This window comes from Cebus imitator, unplaced genomic scaffold (assembly GCF_001604975.1).
Source record: "Cebus imitator isolate Cc_AM_T3 unplaced genomic scaffold, Cebus_imitator-1.0 Scaffold183, whole genome shotgun sequence".
NCBI classification, from domain to species: domain Eukaryota; kingdom Metazoa; phylum Chordata; class Mammalia; order Primates; family Cebidae; genus Cebus; species Cebus imitator.
In genome coordinates, this window is record NW_016107498.1 from 3,219,558 (window position 1) to 3,235,959 (window position 16,402).

Below are 16,402 nucleotides of genomic sequence, written 5' to 3' on the forward strand. Positions count from 1 at the left end.
GTCTTGCTCTGTCACCAGGCTGGAGTGCAGTGGTGCAATCTCGACTCACTGCAACTTCTGCCTGCCCGGTTCAAGCAGTTCTCTTGCCTGAGCCTCCCTGGTAGCTGCTCAGCTAATTTTTTTGTATTTTTAGTAGAGACAGTTTCACCATGCTGGCCAGGTTGGTCTCAAACTCCTAACCTCGTGATCTGCCTGCCTCAGCCTCCCAAAGTTCTGGGATTATAAGCATGAGCCACCATGCCCAGCCGCAAATATTCTAAAACCTGAAAAAAATTCAAAATCTGAAACAGTGCTGGTCCCAGGCATTTCAGATAAGGGATAGTCAACTTGTGGTTCCGAGAAGTCTGCGTGCCCTTAGCCCTCTTTTCTTACTTCTGTAGTTTCCCTGGCAATCTTGCCGTTCTTGACTTTGAAATGCTACTTATGTCAGTGACTCCAAATCTGTGTCTCACTGGACTCTTCTCCACATTTTTAGCCCTATATTGTCTTTATCCCAAGTCAGCTCACTTTGTCCATTCCCAGTCCACACAGTTCAGAGCTGATTGTGCTCCCTCCTTTCCTTACTTCTGTGACTTCCTATGTAAAGTAAAATAATTGTATTATCATCCATACATTTGCTGATTGAAAATCATAGCAGTATTCAACTTTGTATTCTATTTGGATCACAGCAGGCCTCAGAAAGGAGGTGTTTAGTTTTGAAGAAGCTCATGAGGAGTGAGAGGGCCATCCGTGGAGACAAATAAAATGTGCGAAGGCATTGAAACATGAAGGGTATAACTTTTTTTTTTTTTTTTTTTTAGACGGGATTTCACCATGTTGGTCAGGCTGGTCTTGAACTCCGAACCTCAGGTGATCTGCCTGCCTTGGCCTCCAAAGGGGTATAACGTTTTCTAGAGGTCAGAAATTCAGTTTGCTTAAGGGGTATGGTGTGAGTGGGAAATAAGTCTGGAAAAGCAGGTAATTCTCTACCACCCCTGCATGCTCCTCCCTACCTCAATAGGCATTTCTCTTTATTGCGGCCAAAATATTCTTTTGAAAATCGTTGTCTGATCTTGTCATTCTCCAGTATTAAATAATTAAATAAAGTTTTCTCTGTGCCTTGATAAAACCCAAATACGTCATAGCATACAAAAGGGCTTTCATCTGATTCTTTTTCCCTTTTAGGCTTTGCCATTGATCACAGGACCAATGACCTGGAACTCCTTGCCTTTCCTGAAATGATCCCCTACATAAACTGTGCTTGTCTGCTTCTTTGCTTATAAATATGTCTTTTCAGACGCATCATCAGTCTTGTGCTTAGAGAGAAGTTCAGATCCAAATCTAAAGGGTTATTTGTGCTCTAATAGAATGAAAATCCAAGGTTCCAAAGGCTATCCAGTATTTATGCTTTTGACTTAGCTGTACTGTCACTTCTCATCAGCATCAACTCTAAATTACATTTGGCATTGAAATTTTAGACAGAATACCATTGGTGAGTTCCCAGGGTGTATCCAATCTGTCACCCATGTTAACTAACTAGATATGTGTAGAGGTGGGCAAGAATTACAGGTCACTGCCTTATGCTGAACTGAAATGGAAACAATTTTTTTAAACTGTTACGGGGTGAGGCAAGGTAGCTCACATCTGTAATCCCAACACTTTGAGAGGCCAAGGCGGGTTGATGGCTTGAGCCCAGGAGTTCAAGACCAGCCTGGGCAACATAGCAACACCCCATCTCCATTTAAAAAATAAGTAAACTGATATAGGGACATAAGGAACGCAGTTGAAACTATGAATTTTAAAATAGCTATCCAAGGGCTGGGCACGGTGGCTCACGCCTGTAATCCCAGCACTTTGGAAGACCGAGGCTGGTGGGTCATTTGAGGTCAGGGTTTGGAAACCAGCCTTGCCTACATGGTGAAAACCCATCTCTACTAAAAATACAAAAATTAGCTGGATGTAGTGGCACACACCTGTAATCCCAGCTACTCAGGAGGTTAAGGCAGGAGGTTGGCTTGAACCTGGGAGGTGGAGGCTGAGTCGAGATTGCGCCACTGCACTCCAGCCTGGGCGACAGAGCAAGACTCTGTCTCAAAAAATAAAATAAAATAGCTATCCATAAGAAGATCTGGTGTCTAGTAATTCAGATGTGGCACATTTTTATGAGGGAATTATGAACAATTTCTAAAAACTGGCTATTTTTAAAAGGGGCCAAGATATTTTCTACTTACTCCTAAAGAAAAAAAGACAATTGGTCTCCCCATTCCTTTAGTATTATTTATACAGTTAAAATCACTTTGTTGCTCAGTACAAATCAAAACAAATCACTTAGTTACTCAATACGAATCATACTTTGATGTGTAGGGCTTAAATTCATTTATTCTCAAATGTGGGGCTTTTCAAGATACTTTAAAAGTTAGACATATAGTAGGTAGTCTGTCAGCTCTTCTGAGTTTTAAGTTTCATATGGAGGTAGAAAATTAGTTAACTTGATGAAAGCATAAGCATAGATATTTGCTTTTATGTATATTCCAGTTTATGAAAAATTAAGGCCCCGCTGGATTTCTAATTGGTTTTCCTTTTTTTCTTTCCCATAGAAAAGCAGCGTCTGTTATAGCAAAATACCCATACAAAATAAAGAGTGGAGCTGAAGCTAAGAAATTGGTAAGTTTAGTTAGCGTGTTGATTGAAGAGTTTGCAGGTGTACGAATTTGGTGGGTTCCCACCAAACCAAACTTGCCTGTCTGAAGTGGCCTTGACCTGCACAGGCTGATTTTGCTGCTCCTGATTTCTTGGAATAATATTCATGCTGTTTCATACAAACTGTTTCAATCTCAAAATGTTTTTATTTGGGAGAAGATGGATTAAAATTTTAAAAAATATAATTACAGTTTTCTTTCTCTCTGTTACAATATATACATGTACTCACATTGAATTTCTACTTGAGTGTGAAGGATGCCAAATTAACATGGCTCTTTTTTTTTTGGTGGGGTTGGGACAGAGTCTCGCTCTGTCACCCAGCCTAGAGTGCAGTGGTGCAACCTTGCGTCACTGCAACCTCCGACTCCACGGTTCAAGTGATTCTCCTGCCTCAGCCTCCCAAGTACCTGGGAATATAGGCCTGCACCACATGCCTGGCTAATTTTTGTATTTTTAGTAGAGACAGGGTTTCACTGTGTTGGCCAGGCTGGTCTCCAACTCCTGACCTCAGATGATCCACCGCCTTGAGCCTCCCAAAGTGCAGGGATTATAGGTGTGAGCCACTCTGCATCTGGCCTGACATGGCATTTGACTAGTCCAGGTCCTGATAGTTATCACTTCTTTTTGTTCTTTACCTATTAATGTTTCACAAATGTCCTCTGGAATTTAAATATTAATATATGATTATCTTTAAGCTTCTCAGGAGATGAGCCATAATTGTCCTTTTTTTTGAGACAGAATCTCACTGTCACTCAGGCTGGAGTGCAGTGGTGGCACGATCACAGCTTACTGCTGCAGTCTTGACCCCCCAGTCCCAAGAAATCCTCCCACCTCAGCCTCCTGAGTAGCTGGGACTACAGGTGTGCACCACCACACTCTGATAATTTTTTTTTAAATTTCTTTTAGAAATTGGATTTCCTTACGTTGCCTAGGCTAGTCTTAAGCTCTTGGGCTCAAGCAGTCCTCTTGCCTCAACCTCCCAAAGTGCTGGCTCATAATTGCCCTTATATTTTTTACCCTTTAGAGTCATAACATTACCATAAATCTTGTACATCTTATGATTTAGTGGCAAATTGTCCACGTTCAACATGTGCCACATCTTAACTTTGACTTTGTTGCTCAGTACAAATCATGCTCTGATATATAGACTTTAAATCCTTGTGGCATAGACAGTTCTCAGCATCAATATATCCTCCTGAAATAGACTAAGTAAGTTATAAATACATTGGACTTTAATTCTGAGTTTCTGTCTTGGTGAACTGACCCATTGTTAGTCTCAGGAACCACCGCTGCCTCCATTAACTTCCTCTTTTATCTATACAGCACTTCCTTTTTTATGTTTGTTGCAAATAGCCTGCTCATTTCGTAGAGAAAAACTCCTGATAAGCTCTGAAACACTTCATCTCAAATCTGAGCATATAAAGAATACAAAAGTATCCAAAATTCCTTCTGCATAACACTGGGAATAATGTAAAAATCTCATCATTATTCCTTTGCACAGTTATTTTAAGAATCACACATCTGGCCGGGTGTGGTGGCTCACGCCTGTAATCCCAGCATTTTGGGAGGCTGAGGCAGGCGGATCACGAGGTCAAGAGATCAGAACCATCTTGGCCAACATGGTGAAACCCCATCTCTACTAAAAAAATACAAAAATTAGCTGGGTGTGGTGGTGTGCACCTGTAGTCCCAGCTACTCGGGAGGCTGAGGCAGGAGAATTGCTTGAATCTGGGAGGCAGAGGTTGCGGTGAGCCGAGATTACGCCACTGTACTGCAGCCTGGTGCCTGGTGACAGAGTGAGACTCTGTCTCAAAAAAAAAAAAAAAAAAAAAATCACAGATCTACCTAGCCCATTTCTAGAATTACTTCTCAGTAATTCTGACGTATTTTTCCTAAGGAAAGTAATGTCTCAGTAATTCTAGAAATTATTCTAGATTATTACTTCTTAGAAATAGAAATAATAGATTCTTACTTCTTAGATTATCTAATCTATTACTTCTCAGTAATTCTAGAAAACTGAAATTTCCAGAATGACTAGTTTGCCTTTTATTCCTTAATGTTATGTATAGAAAGTAGCTTGGGCCTAAATTGCTTGAAGTCAATATGCTATTGAGCAAAATTATTGTAGCACTACCTGTAAAGAGAAAAATAATTGCCTTTTAAAAGAATCTTCTGATACAGGAAATAACCCTGAGAAGTTTCTTTTTTCTAATCTATTCTGCTTCCTAAGTCTTTTGTTCATTTCTATCTGGTAATTGCTATTTTCCAAGCTTGAATATGCTTTCAGTAATTTGGGAACATTTATTAAACATTAAATAAATCAAGAATATAGATGAGTGAACTTAGGCCTAAGAGGCAGTAGGAAATACTGGCATACCTATTAGTAAGCAAGATGTTTAACTAAAAAGGACCAGTACACGTTTTAGAAAGTTCAGTTTTACAAATACCAAAGTTGCAAAGTAAACAAGACACTATATTGTGCCCATCAAATATAGGCAGTGTAGAGAATGATATGTAAAAAAGGACACTCATTTGCTGCCCATGAAAGTGTTGGTTGTTACAGCCTTTCCGAAAGCTGCTTTATCAGAATGTATGCATCCTTTGACCTAGCAATTCCACTTTGAAGTATTTTTCCTAAGGAAACTAATAGAGATAAGTATCTACTAGGATTCATTCGTTCATAATTTTTGATCACTTGTATGTCAGTCAGTAGGGATAAAGCAGTGAAAAGACAAGATCTCTGCTCTCTTAGAACTTAGATTCTAGAGAAGTGCTGCCCAATACAGCAACCATGAGCCACATTTGGCCATTGAGTTCTTGAAATATGGATGTCATGACTGAAGAATGGAATTTTAAATTGTAATTAATCTAAACTTAAATTGTCATATGTAGCTAGTATACCATGTTGGAATGTGCAGTTCCAGAGCAGTGATTCTTAGAATGAAGTGTCTAGACCAGCAGCATCAAGCATCCCCTGAGAACTTAGGCATATTCTTGGCCCTGCCCTAGACATGGTGAATGAGAAACTCTAGGGTGGGACTTGACATTCTGTGTTGTTATTAACAAGTTCCCCCATGTGATGCTAATGTATGCAGAAGCTTGACAACCTCTGTTCTAAAGGAAATTTATGAATATTGTTATACTGTCAAATAATTGGAAACAATCTGCATGTTTACCTGTAGGGTATTTGCTAATTAAATTATTATGCATTTATACAGTGATATACCGTGCATCCGTTAAAGATACTATTGTATTTGTTTATTGGTATGGAAATTTTCTCATGATGTATTAAGAACAAAGTATGTACGTCACACATCTAATTCTGCCTATATATGTAAGCAGAAAAGATGTCAAGTAATATGTACCAAGTGTTGGGGAATGAGGTTACAGATGATTTTACTTTTCAGGATAATGAAACTGACAAGTGAATATTCTTCTTTATGCAACTCTGTATTTTCTAATTTTTCTACAACAAAAGCTAATTTTAAGTAAATAAGAGATACTTATAATTATTTTGTTAGGGTTTCCCTTTTGAATCATGTAGGATTCTGTCTCTGGGAGAATTTATTTTTACTGGGGTTCAGTTTTCCATGTTCATTATTTCAAACCTTGTCATGTGATATTCATTTGTTTTTCATTTTCTGCTTTTTACTTTATCTTTTAGTGATTTGGTAAGCATTATATTCATATGTCTGTTATATTTCTAATTTTCCATGTAGCCTGGAGTAGGAACAAAAATTGCTGAAAAAATTGATGAGTTTTTAGCAACTGGAAAATTACGTAAACTGGAAAAGGTAAAATTTTAACTTGCTTACTTCATAGATTATAGTGTCTGCCTTTATGACCACTATGTAACGTCATTGCAGGGTGTCTGATGCCACTCACTCTAGTGAGACTCACAAGTAAAGAGATGAGTGGAGTTGATGGCTTCAAGTATTCTATCTTTAAAATTTTGAATATTGTTCTATAAAATGTCCACTTGTTTTATGTGGCATTCAAGAGACTGTTAGCTCATCATTTTCAGTACTATTCAGAAAAGAGATTATAAACTTTGACTAAAAAATCGTTATCTTTTAGGATTTTCTATGTTTAAACTCTCCCAAGCCTTTTTATGGTTTTATTTCACCCGTATGATATAATTATATCACTTCTGATCTGTTATGAATAGACCTTTTTAAAAGTATTGGATAAATTAGAGAAGAAACATCTTCAGTTACTCTGTTATTCACCTATAACTCCCTAGGTTGCCTGTGAATAATTTTGTGTGGATCATCCAGGCAAATGTAGATGATCCTTCATGTCTTTAAGCAGACTGGTATGTTTCCAATAAGATCATTTAAGTCCTCAAAGAATTATAGTTAGACTTTTTTTTCTTAAAGATTCGGCAAGATGATACGAGTTCATCCATCAATTTCCTGACTCGAGTTAGTGGCATTGGGTAAGAACTGTTTTTTAAGCAGACACAGTCATCGGTTGGTTTTATTTTTCACATTAGCCAAGGTAAATTACATGCTTTACATGCTGTTTCTCAAAACCTGTACTTCTCCACCTCTGTACCTTAGCCATACGGTTCATCCTTCCATAGCTTATGATCTGAGGCCAGTTCTTCAGACAATGCTTTCTACTGTAAAAGCCCCATCCAAGGGATATGTTACCTCCTTCATGAAACCAGTTTGGTTCCCAGCCGAAAGAACCTCTCCTTCGTCTAAACTGGGCTACCGCTTGCTCCGTGTGCATCTGTTGTGTGCTCCAGCTTGGCCTCTTTCATTTCTCTGAGCATATTTATCATAGCACCTCATGAATTTGGAACAAGCCCTCAAGCTTTTTTTATTTTATTATTTTTTGTTGAGACAGGGTCGCTATGTCACCCTTGCTGGTCTCAAACTCCTGGGCTCAAGTGATTCTTCCTCCTCAGCCTCCCAAGTAGCTTGGATTATAGGTGCATACCACCTCGCCTGGCTTCAAACATTTTATAATGAAGAGATTACTATCTTAAAATTTGAGTTAGCACCAAGGGGGGCTTTTTTGACACTGGCTGAAGTAAAGATTAACATTGAAATATTAAGACTGTAGTGATCTCATCTTTATGGAATGGTGCATTCCTTTGAATATAATGATTCGTTCTTTAAGTGGCAGCATTTTCAGTGAAAGTTATTCTAAACATATTATTTTTTTTTTGAGACGCTGTTTTGCTCTTGTTGCCCAGGCTGGAGTGCAATGGTGCAATCTCAGGTCACCGCAACCTCAACCTCCAAGGTTCAAGTGATTCTCCTGCCTCAGCCTCCCAAGTAGCTGGGATTACAGGCATGTGCCACGACACCCAGCTAATTTTTTGTATTTTTAGTAGAGACAGAGTTTCTCCATGTTGGTCAGGCTGGTCTCGAACCTCTGACCTCAGGTGATCTGTCCGCCTCAGCCTCCCAAAGTGCTGGGATTACAGGCATGAGCCACTGCGCCCAGCCAACGTATTAAATTCTTAAACCTAGCATATTGAAAATGATGCGCAGTGTCTCACGCCTGTCATCCCAGCACTTTAGGAGGCTGAGGCGGGTGGATTACAAGGTGAAGAGTTCGAGACCAGCCTGGCCAATATGGTAAAACCCCGTCTCTACTAAAAATACAAAAATCAGACAGGCATGGTGGCAAGCGCCTGTAATCCCCACTACTGGGGAGGCTGAGGCAGAAGCCTCACTCAAAACCAGAAGGCAAAGGTTGCAGTGAGCCAAGATCGTGCCACTGCACTCCAGCCAGGGTGAAAGAAACTCCATCTGGAAAAAAAAAAAGAAAATGAGCATGACTCCTTGGGGACTGAAGGCCATTATAAAATTTTCATTAGGAGAATTAAAAAAAATTTTTTTTTCTTCCTGGAAATAGAGTCTTATTCTGTCATGCAGGCTAGAGTGCAGTGGTGGTATCATAGTTCACTGTAACCTTGAACTTTTGGGGTAAAGTGACCCTCCCGCCTTAGTACTCTTTCAAGTAGCTGAGACTGCAGGCTTGCACCACCATGTGTGGCCAATTTTTGTATTTTTTGTAGAGAAGAGGTCTCTCTATATTACGTAGGCTGGTCTTGAACTTCCGGCCTCAAGCAGTCCTCCTACTTCGGCCTCCCAGAAGTGCTGGGGTTATAGGTGTGAAACACAAGGTGTTTTACAGAGCATCCACTATCCTTTTTTTTCTAGGCAAGAGAGCTGAAAGTTGAATGTAGTACATGAGTAACCATGGCAGAGCCAGATTTGAACCCATATCTTCTGACTCCCAGTTCAGTTTTGTTTCTTCTATGCTGCTTTGCCTTCCTGACATCAGTATCAGTTTCTGTATCACGATGCAATGGCGTTTGCATAGCTTTCTGAGTGATAGAGGTTTATTTGTCCCGAAACACTGTGGCCTTAGACTATTGTGCTTGTGTATTTATATGTGTGTGTATGCATTTCTTTCTGTTCCTTGCTCCTGCTTTATTATGCTGTAAACTGATACAGTGAGAAGAGAGTCGGGAAATCTGGGGACTGGTCCCAGTGCTAGCACCAGCTTTATTTGTAACCTTAGCAAGTCGCTATATCTTTGTAGGTTTCAGTGTCCTTCCTTATGAAATGAGAGAGAAGTTGGGCTAATCGCTAAGGTTCCTTGTGCCCCCCTCCTATATCTTCAACCATTTCTGACGTTCTGCTTTATTTATATGAACAAAGTGATCTTTTAGAAACCTAAATCAGATTTTATCATTGCTTTGTGCAGTGTCCTCTGATAGCTTTCCGTTGCACTCAATAAAATCCAAACCTACCACTACAGTTCTAACAGCACAGTAGAATGTAACACCTGTGTACTGCTCCATAGCACCTCATACCATCACTTAAATCTATCCATCCTAGTTTTTCTCTTCTTTTGAATAGGCTAAGCTTATGCCAGCCTTAGGCCCTTGACTAATTGTTTCCTTTGCCTGAAATGTTTTTCCCATTGATCCCCTGTATAGCTGGCTCTTTAGTAATTCAGACCTCAGCTTAGATATCATCTCAAAGACCTTCTACCACTCAGTCTAAAGTAGGATGCAGCCACACTGTTATATCATCCTATTTTAATTTATCCACCTAATATTTTTCTTGTTTGTGTATCTGTTGTCTCTATCTACCCACTTACATTCTTATTCCTGCTGTATTTTCAGCACCCAGGAGACTATGTGGCACATAGTGGCCCTCAGTAAATCTTAGTTCAATGAGTGAACAGTTTTCAAGTGCCATCCATACATGAACCCTATGACAGCAGCTGCTTAGACATCTTTTTCATGTGCGAGTTCATAGTTTGAAGTTTGAAGAATTAGTACTTTGGATAAAGTTGAATATTACCAAAGTAGCCGTGCAACATTTTAGCAGGTCTTGTTTAGCTTATAGCAACTCTTCTTACTATTAAGACATAGTCGTTAACAAGTATCCCAAGTTTCCCCCAATATTGAGATAATGCTTTTCTTTTTGTAGTCCATCTGCTGCAAGGAAGTTTGTAGATGAAGGAATTAAAACACTAGAAGGTGAGTATGACTGTAGATCATTAATTCCAAAAGGACCATTAACACTCTAACAAACTTCAGCTTGAAAAACACATTCTCAATCAGTAGATACAAATGATAAGATTTTCTTTTTAACTCTCTAGTAGAATAGACATAGGGTATAGTTTATATTGCCATCATAAACATTTTTAGGTTTGTAAATAACTCAGAGAAAACTAAGAAGACCAAGACCCAGTGCCGGGCATGGTGGCTCAAGCCTGTAATCCCAGCACTTTGGGAGGTTGTGGCAGGCAGATCACTTGAGGTGAGGAGTTCACCACCAGCCTGGCCAACATGGTGAAACTGCATCTCTACTAAATGCAAAATTAGCCAGGCATGGTGGGTGCCTGCAATCCCAGCTACTTGGGAGGCTGAGACAGGAGAATTGCTTGAACCCTGGAGGTAGAGTCTTACTCTGTCGCCCAGGCTGGAGTGCAACTCCATCTCAAAAAAATAAAAAAATAAAGAAGAAGATGAACAACAACCAACCTCTTGGCTTAAAAGCAATGAAATAGTTATCATTTGCAGATTTTTCAAATATCTAAATTGCCTTTGTTTCTTTAATAAAATTTTAGGCAATAAAATCTTACATCAGATTAAAAGCTAAGTTATATATTATTGGGAAAGATTCTGTAAGAGATTTGTAATGGTAATTTTTTAAATTTTTTTTTTTTAATTTTTAAATTTTTGTGACGGAGTTTTGCTCTGTCACCTAGGCTTGAGTGTAGAGGTGCGATCTTGGCTCACTGCAACCTCCGCCTCCCGAGTTCAAGCAGTTCTCCTTCCTCAGCCTCCCGAGTAGCTGGGACTACTGGCACTCACCACTACAACCCGACTAATATTATTTTGTATTTTAGTAGAGATCGGGTCTCACCATGTTGCCCAGACTGGTTGTGAACTCCTGAGCTCAGGCAATCCACCTGCCTTGGCCTTCCAAAGTGCTGGGATTACAGGCATGAATGTAATGGTTATTAAAGAAATTTTTGCTTTCAAAGAAGTGATAAAAATAGAGCCTAACAAGTAATTATAAAATGTTTTCCTATAGTAATCCTTTACATGTGGTTCCATGTAAAATCCTTTAGCATCTCTTTATGCTTTTTGTGGGTGTATGTAGACATACAAATTCATTACAGCATATCCATGGCATTCGGGATTCAGTATTTGTGTGTTCAGCTATTTGCAGGCAGCCCAATGTTTAGGTAGACAGGTTTTGGAGACTGACCTGGCTTTGAATCCCACCTCCACTACTTTATTAGAGTGGGATGACCGTGTTGCTTCAGTTTCACACCTACAAAATGGGTATTTGCGCTTCATATGATTAAATGCAATAATACGTGTAAAGCAGTTAGCAGTGTGCTTAGTACATAGTAAGTACTACTTAAAAATTGTAACCAACTCTTATGTGGCATGATTAGTAATAGTACTAAGTTAAGAATTTGTGTGAGCCACATTGCTAGAGAATGAACTCTACATGTGCATCTCTGGAGGGTTTATACTTTGCTGCTTGTGGTGTAGACAGCTTGTATGAGAGAAATGATTGGCTAAAGGGGTCAGGAATCTATGGGTTTCTTGGAGGTATTGAGTTGCATCTCTTGGGAGTGTCAAGGATCTACTGTTCTGGTTTTTATATTTCATAATTCACAGATATGTAATACACCTGTTGATATCTATAACTATATATATCTATATAATACACTCAGTATTTCCACTTCAGGTTTAGTCATATACTTTAGTGTTTTCTGTGTGCACACAACCATAGGAAATATCAATTGCTTTATGTTTCATAAAGATGCTTATTTTTCTGCAATATATATCTCGAGAGGGAATATGTGTATTTGTGAATATAAGGGGGCTTATAGGCATTGCTTTTGAAGCATGCTTATCTTGCTATTTCTTTTTTTTTTCCCTCCTCCCTCTTCATCCTTGCTATTTCTTTAACAAGGCTCACAGCTGGACTCATGCCCAGTAAAGGAACACCTGAATGGAACTAAGTCACTTTTTAGACTTAATATGGGATGTTCTGACAATTTTTAAGTTAAAAAAATGAATATATAGTAATAGTTTTCCTTTCAACAGGATTTTTAGCACAATGTCTGCACAATTCTAGTACTCAGTACTAATGGAATGAAAGAGTGCATGAACAAATGAACAATATAAATAAACCTAGTTAATCAGAAAACATTTAGAAGTTGTGGTTACTGCTCTTAACAATAAATTAAACCATATTGGTTCTTATAAGGTTGTATTTTGCTATAGTCAGTAAAATTTGATGTGATTCTGGTTTTTTTGTTTGTTTTTGTTTTTTTGAGATGTTGTCTCACTCTGTGTTTGTTTTTGTTTTTGTTTTTTTGAGATGATGTCTCACTCTGTCACCCAGGCTGGAGTGCAATGGCATGATCTTGGCTCACTGCAGTTTCTGCCTCCCAGATTCAAGTGATTCTCTTGTCCCAGCCTCCCGAGTAGCTGGGATTACAGGGGCGCACCACCACACCTGGCTAATTTTTTGCATTTTTGGTAGAGACTGGATTTCACCGTGTTGACCAGGCTGGTCTTGAACTCCTGACCTCAGGTGATCCACCTACCTAGGCCTCCCAAAGTGTTGGGATTACCGGCGTGAGCCATTGTGCCTGGCCTGATTCTATAATGTTTTATCTACTATTTTATTATGTAACTCTAGTTAAAATTTTGTTCAGTAAATAAAAAGGACCATGAAATCAGCCTTTAGGTTTTACTACGTTGATTTGAAGAGTCACTTTTATCTAGCTCTTCATATCTGAAATTTTTGTCTCATTGTGTTTTCAGACATTTCAGTGTATTTGTTCCCCAGGTGGTTCTTTGTAAAAAGGGTCATTGAGTTTAGCATTTTCCCCCAAAAGCATTTCAATTAACTTGTCAACTTTATTTATCTTCTATACAGATCTCAGAAAACATGAAGATAAATTGAACCATCATCAGCGAATTGGGCTGAAGTAAGACGCAAATTTTCTTTTGATTCTTGAGATATAAAAGTAAAATGTTTATAGACATTCTTTTATACACCACAAGGACTCTTCAAACTTAGCTAAACCACAACCATTTTTCTATTCAGAAGTGCTAAGATTTGTGGAATTTTGTAGAGTATCTGCCTGTGTTCACGTAGTGCTTTCGCTTTTGCTTTCTAGTTTATTTGTTTTAAGGATTTCTCTTATTTTATTTATTTATTTTTGCTTTAACAGGGAACTTCGTTTTAAAATATCTAGGACTGAGTGTATCAGCCAGTCAGCGGGTGTGTATTTCATGCTCACATTGTACAAAGCACTGCACTAGGTCTGAGGTAAAGATACAGAGAGGTTCAGTGTAGATTTTAAGGAGTTTATAATCTACCTGAAGATAGGACATCACTGTGAAAAACTAAATTTAAAAAAAGGAAAAACCTCACACCTAAATAACCATACAGGAATAACTAGTAGGCATGTTTCTATATCAGCATCAATAATTGTTTTGTGTACCAGATATAGTTTGGGAACCTGCTTTCTAATTATTTATAGTTATAATACATAAGCACTCCATGTATCTTTTCTGGCATTTTATAGTGGTGTTGGTGATTCGGTCCTAATAACCTTTTGAATTTTCCTGTTGATGCTTTATCATAATTTTTTTTTTTTTTTTTTTAAGATGGAGTCTCACTCTGTTGCCCAGGCTGGAGTGCAGTGGCACGATCTTGGCTCACTGCAACCTCTGCCTCCCAGGTTCAAGTGACTCTCCTGCCTCAGCCTCCCGAGTAGCTGGGATTACAGGCACGCGCCACCACGCCCAACCAATTTTTGTATTTTTAGTGGAGATGGGGTTTCACCATGTTAGTCAGGCTGGTGTCAAACTCCTGACCTGTTGATCCGCCCACCTCAGCCTCCCAATATGCTGGGATTACAGGTGTCAGCCACCGTACCCAGCCTACCATAGTATTTTAAACTTATACTATCATTCCAAAATCTTGAGCTAGAAAGAGACCAGGATGGTATGGTTCTTGCTTTCCTGGCATTTCTGTAGTAAATGGAGGTCTTCTGAAGAACTGGTTTGGGTAAGAATTGTCTGAACAAGTGCTCCATCATGCTGAAGCATATGCTTAGATGTTGTTTCACACTTAGTTAGTACTTGTCTAACAGCCTTATTGAGATGTAATTCATATATCCGGTAATCATCTATTTAAAATACACAATCCAATGACTTTTAGTAATTCATATGTCCTATAATCTATGCATTTAAAATATACAATTCAGTGACTTTGAGTATTTGTGCAACTCTTAAAATATACAATTCAGTGACTTTTAGTATATTCACAGAGTTGTGCAACCATCACTACAGTCAGTTTTAGGATATTTTTGTTATCTCAAAAAGAACCCTGTACCTATTACTAGCCATTCTCCCATTGTCTCCCCTACCCGCACCTGAGACCTGAGCAACTACTCATCTACTTTCCATCTCTACGGATTTGCCTATTCTGGGCACTTAATGTAAATGAAGTCATACAATATGTGTCTTTTGTGACTGACTTCTTTCACTTAGCATATTGTTGCCTGAGTTCATCCATGTTGCAAGATAGTATTTGAAAATACAATTTTGCAGGATGTAAGAGTGGTAAACTGTAACCCCTTGCCTTGTCGGTAGAGAGCAGTCTACTTTGAAAATATGCCCTAACTTAAACATATTTATTTACTATTTACTTGTTACATGAATATGTAGCTTATTTACAAATGAGTTTAGATGGAGTCTTTGGAATATTACAAAGGATGACACTTAAGGATTTTGATCCAATTTAGGAATAAACCTTCCCCCATTTACCCTACCCCCAATTTTGCTGTTATAGTCTCAGTGAATTCATTCTAGCCTTGATTCATGAGGATGATCTGCTGGTATGACATGAACAATTGTTATAAGAGGCAATTTAATTATTATTATTTTTTTTTTGAGACAGAGCCTCATTCTGTCACCCAGGCTGGAGTGCAATGGCACGATCTTGGCTCACTGCAACCTCTGCCTACCAGGTTCAAGTGATTCTCCTGCCTCAGCCTCCCAAGTAGCTGGGACTACAGGCTCATGCCACCATGCCCAGCTAAATTTTGTATTTTTAGTAGAGACAAGGTTAGCCAGGATGGTCTCGATCTCCTGACCTCGTGATCTGCCTTCCTCGGCCTCCCAAAGTGCTGGGACTACAGGTGTGAGCTACCGTGCCTGGCCGAGGCAATTTAATTTTTAAGAAGATTTAAATTTTACAAAAATCAGCTGGGCACAGTGGCTCACAACTGTAATCGCAGCACTTTGAGAGGCGGAGGTGGGCAGATAACAAGGTCAGGAGCTCGAGACCAGCCTGACCAAAATGGCAAAACCCCGTGTCTACTAAAAATACAAAAATTAGCTGGGCGTGGTGGCACGAGCCTGTAATCCCACCTACTTTGGAGGCTGAGGCAGGAGAATCGCTTGAACCCGGGAAATGGAGGTTGCAGTGAGCCAAGATTGCACCATTGCACTCTAGCCTAGGTGACAGAGCAAGACTCGGTCTCAAAAAAAAAAAAAATGACTTGCTGCATAGCCAGCACTGAATAAATTTTACAAAAATCTTTTGTCTACTTATTCTGTCTTTACAGATATTTTGGGGATTTTGAAAAAAGAATTCCTCGTGAAGAGATGTTACAAATGCAAGTAAGATGTGTCAAATTATATTCTTTGATTAGAATTGAGAGTGTCACTTGGTGAAAAGCCATTTTAGGACAATACTGACTTAATTTTTCTTCTATTAGGATATTGTACTAAATGAAGTTAAAAAAGTGGATTCTGAATACATTGCTACGGTCTGTGGCAGTTTCAGAAGAGGTAACCTGCTTCATAATTTTGGGTTGTTTATGCCCTGATGTTAAAATTGCCTAACGTATGTTAAGAACTTGGATTAAAAAGATATAATTTGTGGTACTTTATAGACTCATTAAGACCCATTAGTTAAGGTTATTTATTTGTAGATGGGAATATGTAACTAGGGGAAATTCATCCTGATTTTATTACAGGATGCTATCTTAATGACTAGTTATAATAAAATTTATTAAATGGATTTAAGTATATTGAAATGCTAGTAATGGTTGTCTAGCTAGATAATTGTGAGGTTGTGGGCAGTTTTGTTTATTTACCTTTCTTATTTTCCAAGTTTTTTTTTTTTTTTTT

At 38.8% G+C, this 16,402-nt stretch overlaps 1 protein-coding gene across 2 annotated transcripts in view; it reads left to right on the forward strand.

The window, feature by feature from the left end:
- Window positions 1-16,402, forward strand: part of POLB (DNA polymerase beta) — a 31,754-nt gene that overhangs the window by 2,313 nt on the left and 13,039 nt on the right. For both annotated transcript variants that reach the window (XM_017545949.2, XM_017545950.2), the window contains exons 3-9: window positions 2,577-2,643; window positions 6,399-6,473; window positions 7,059-7,117; window positions 10,146-10,195; window positions 13,131-13,182; window positions 15,835-15,889; window positions 15,988-16,060. In XM_017545949.2, the coding sequence (XP_017401438.1) occupies window positions 2,577-2,643; window positions 6,399-6,473; window positions 7,059-7,117; window positions 10,146-10,195; window positions 13,131-13,182; window positions 15,835-15,889; window positions 15,988-16,060 (431 nt within the window). The remainder of the gene's footprint in view (window positions 1-2,576; window positions 2,644-6,398; window positions 6,474-7,058; window positions 7,118-10,145; window positions 10,196-13,130; window positions 13,183-15,834; window positions 15,890-15,987; window positions 16,061-16,402) is intronic.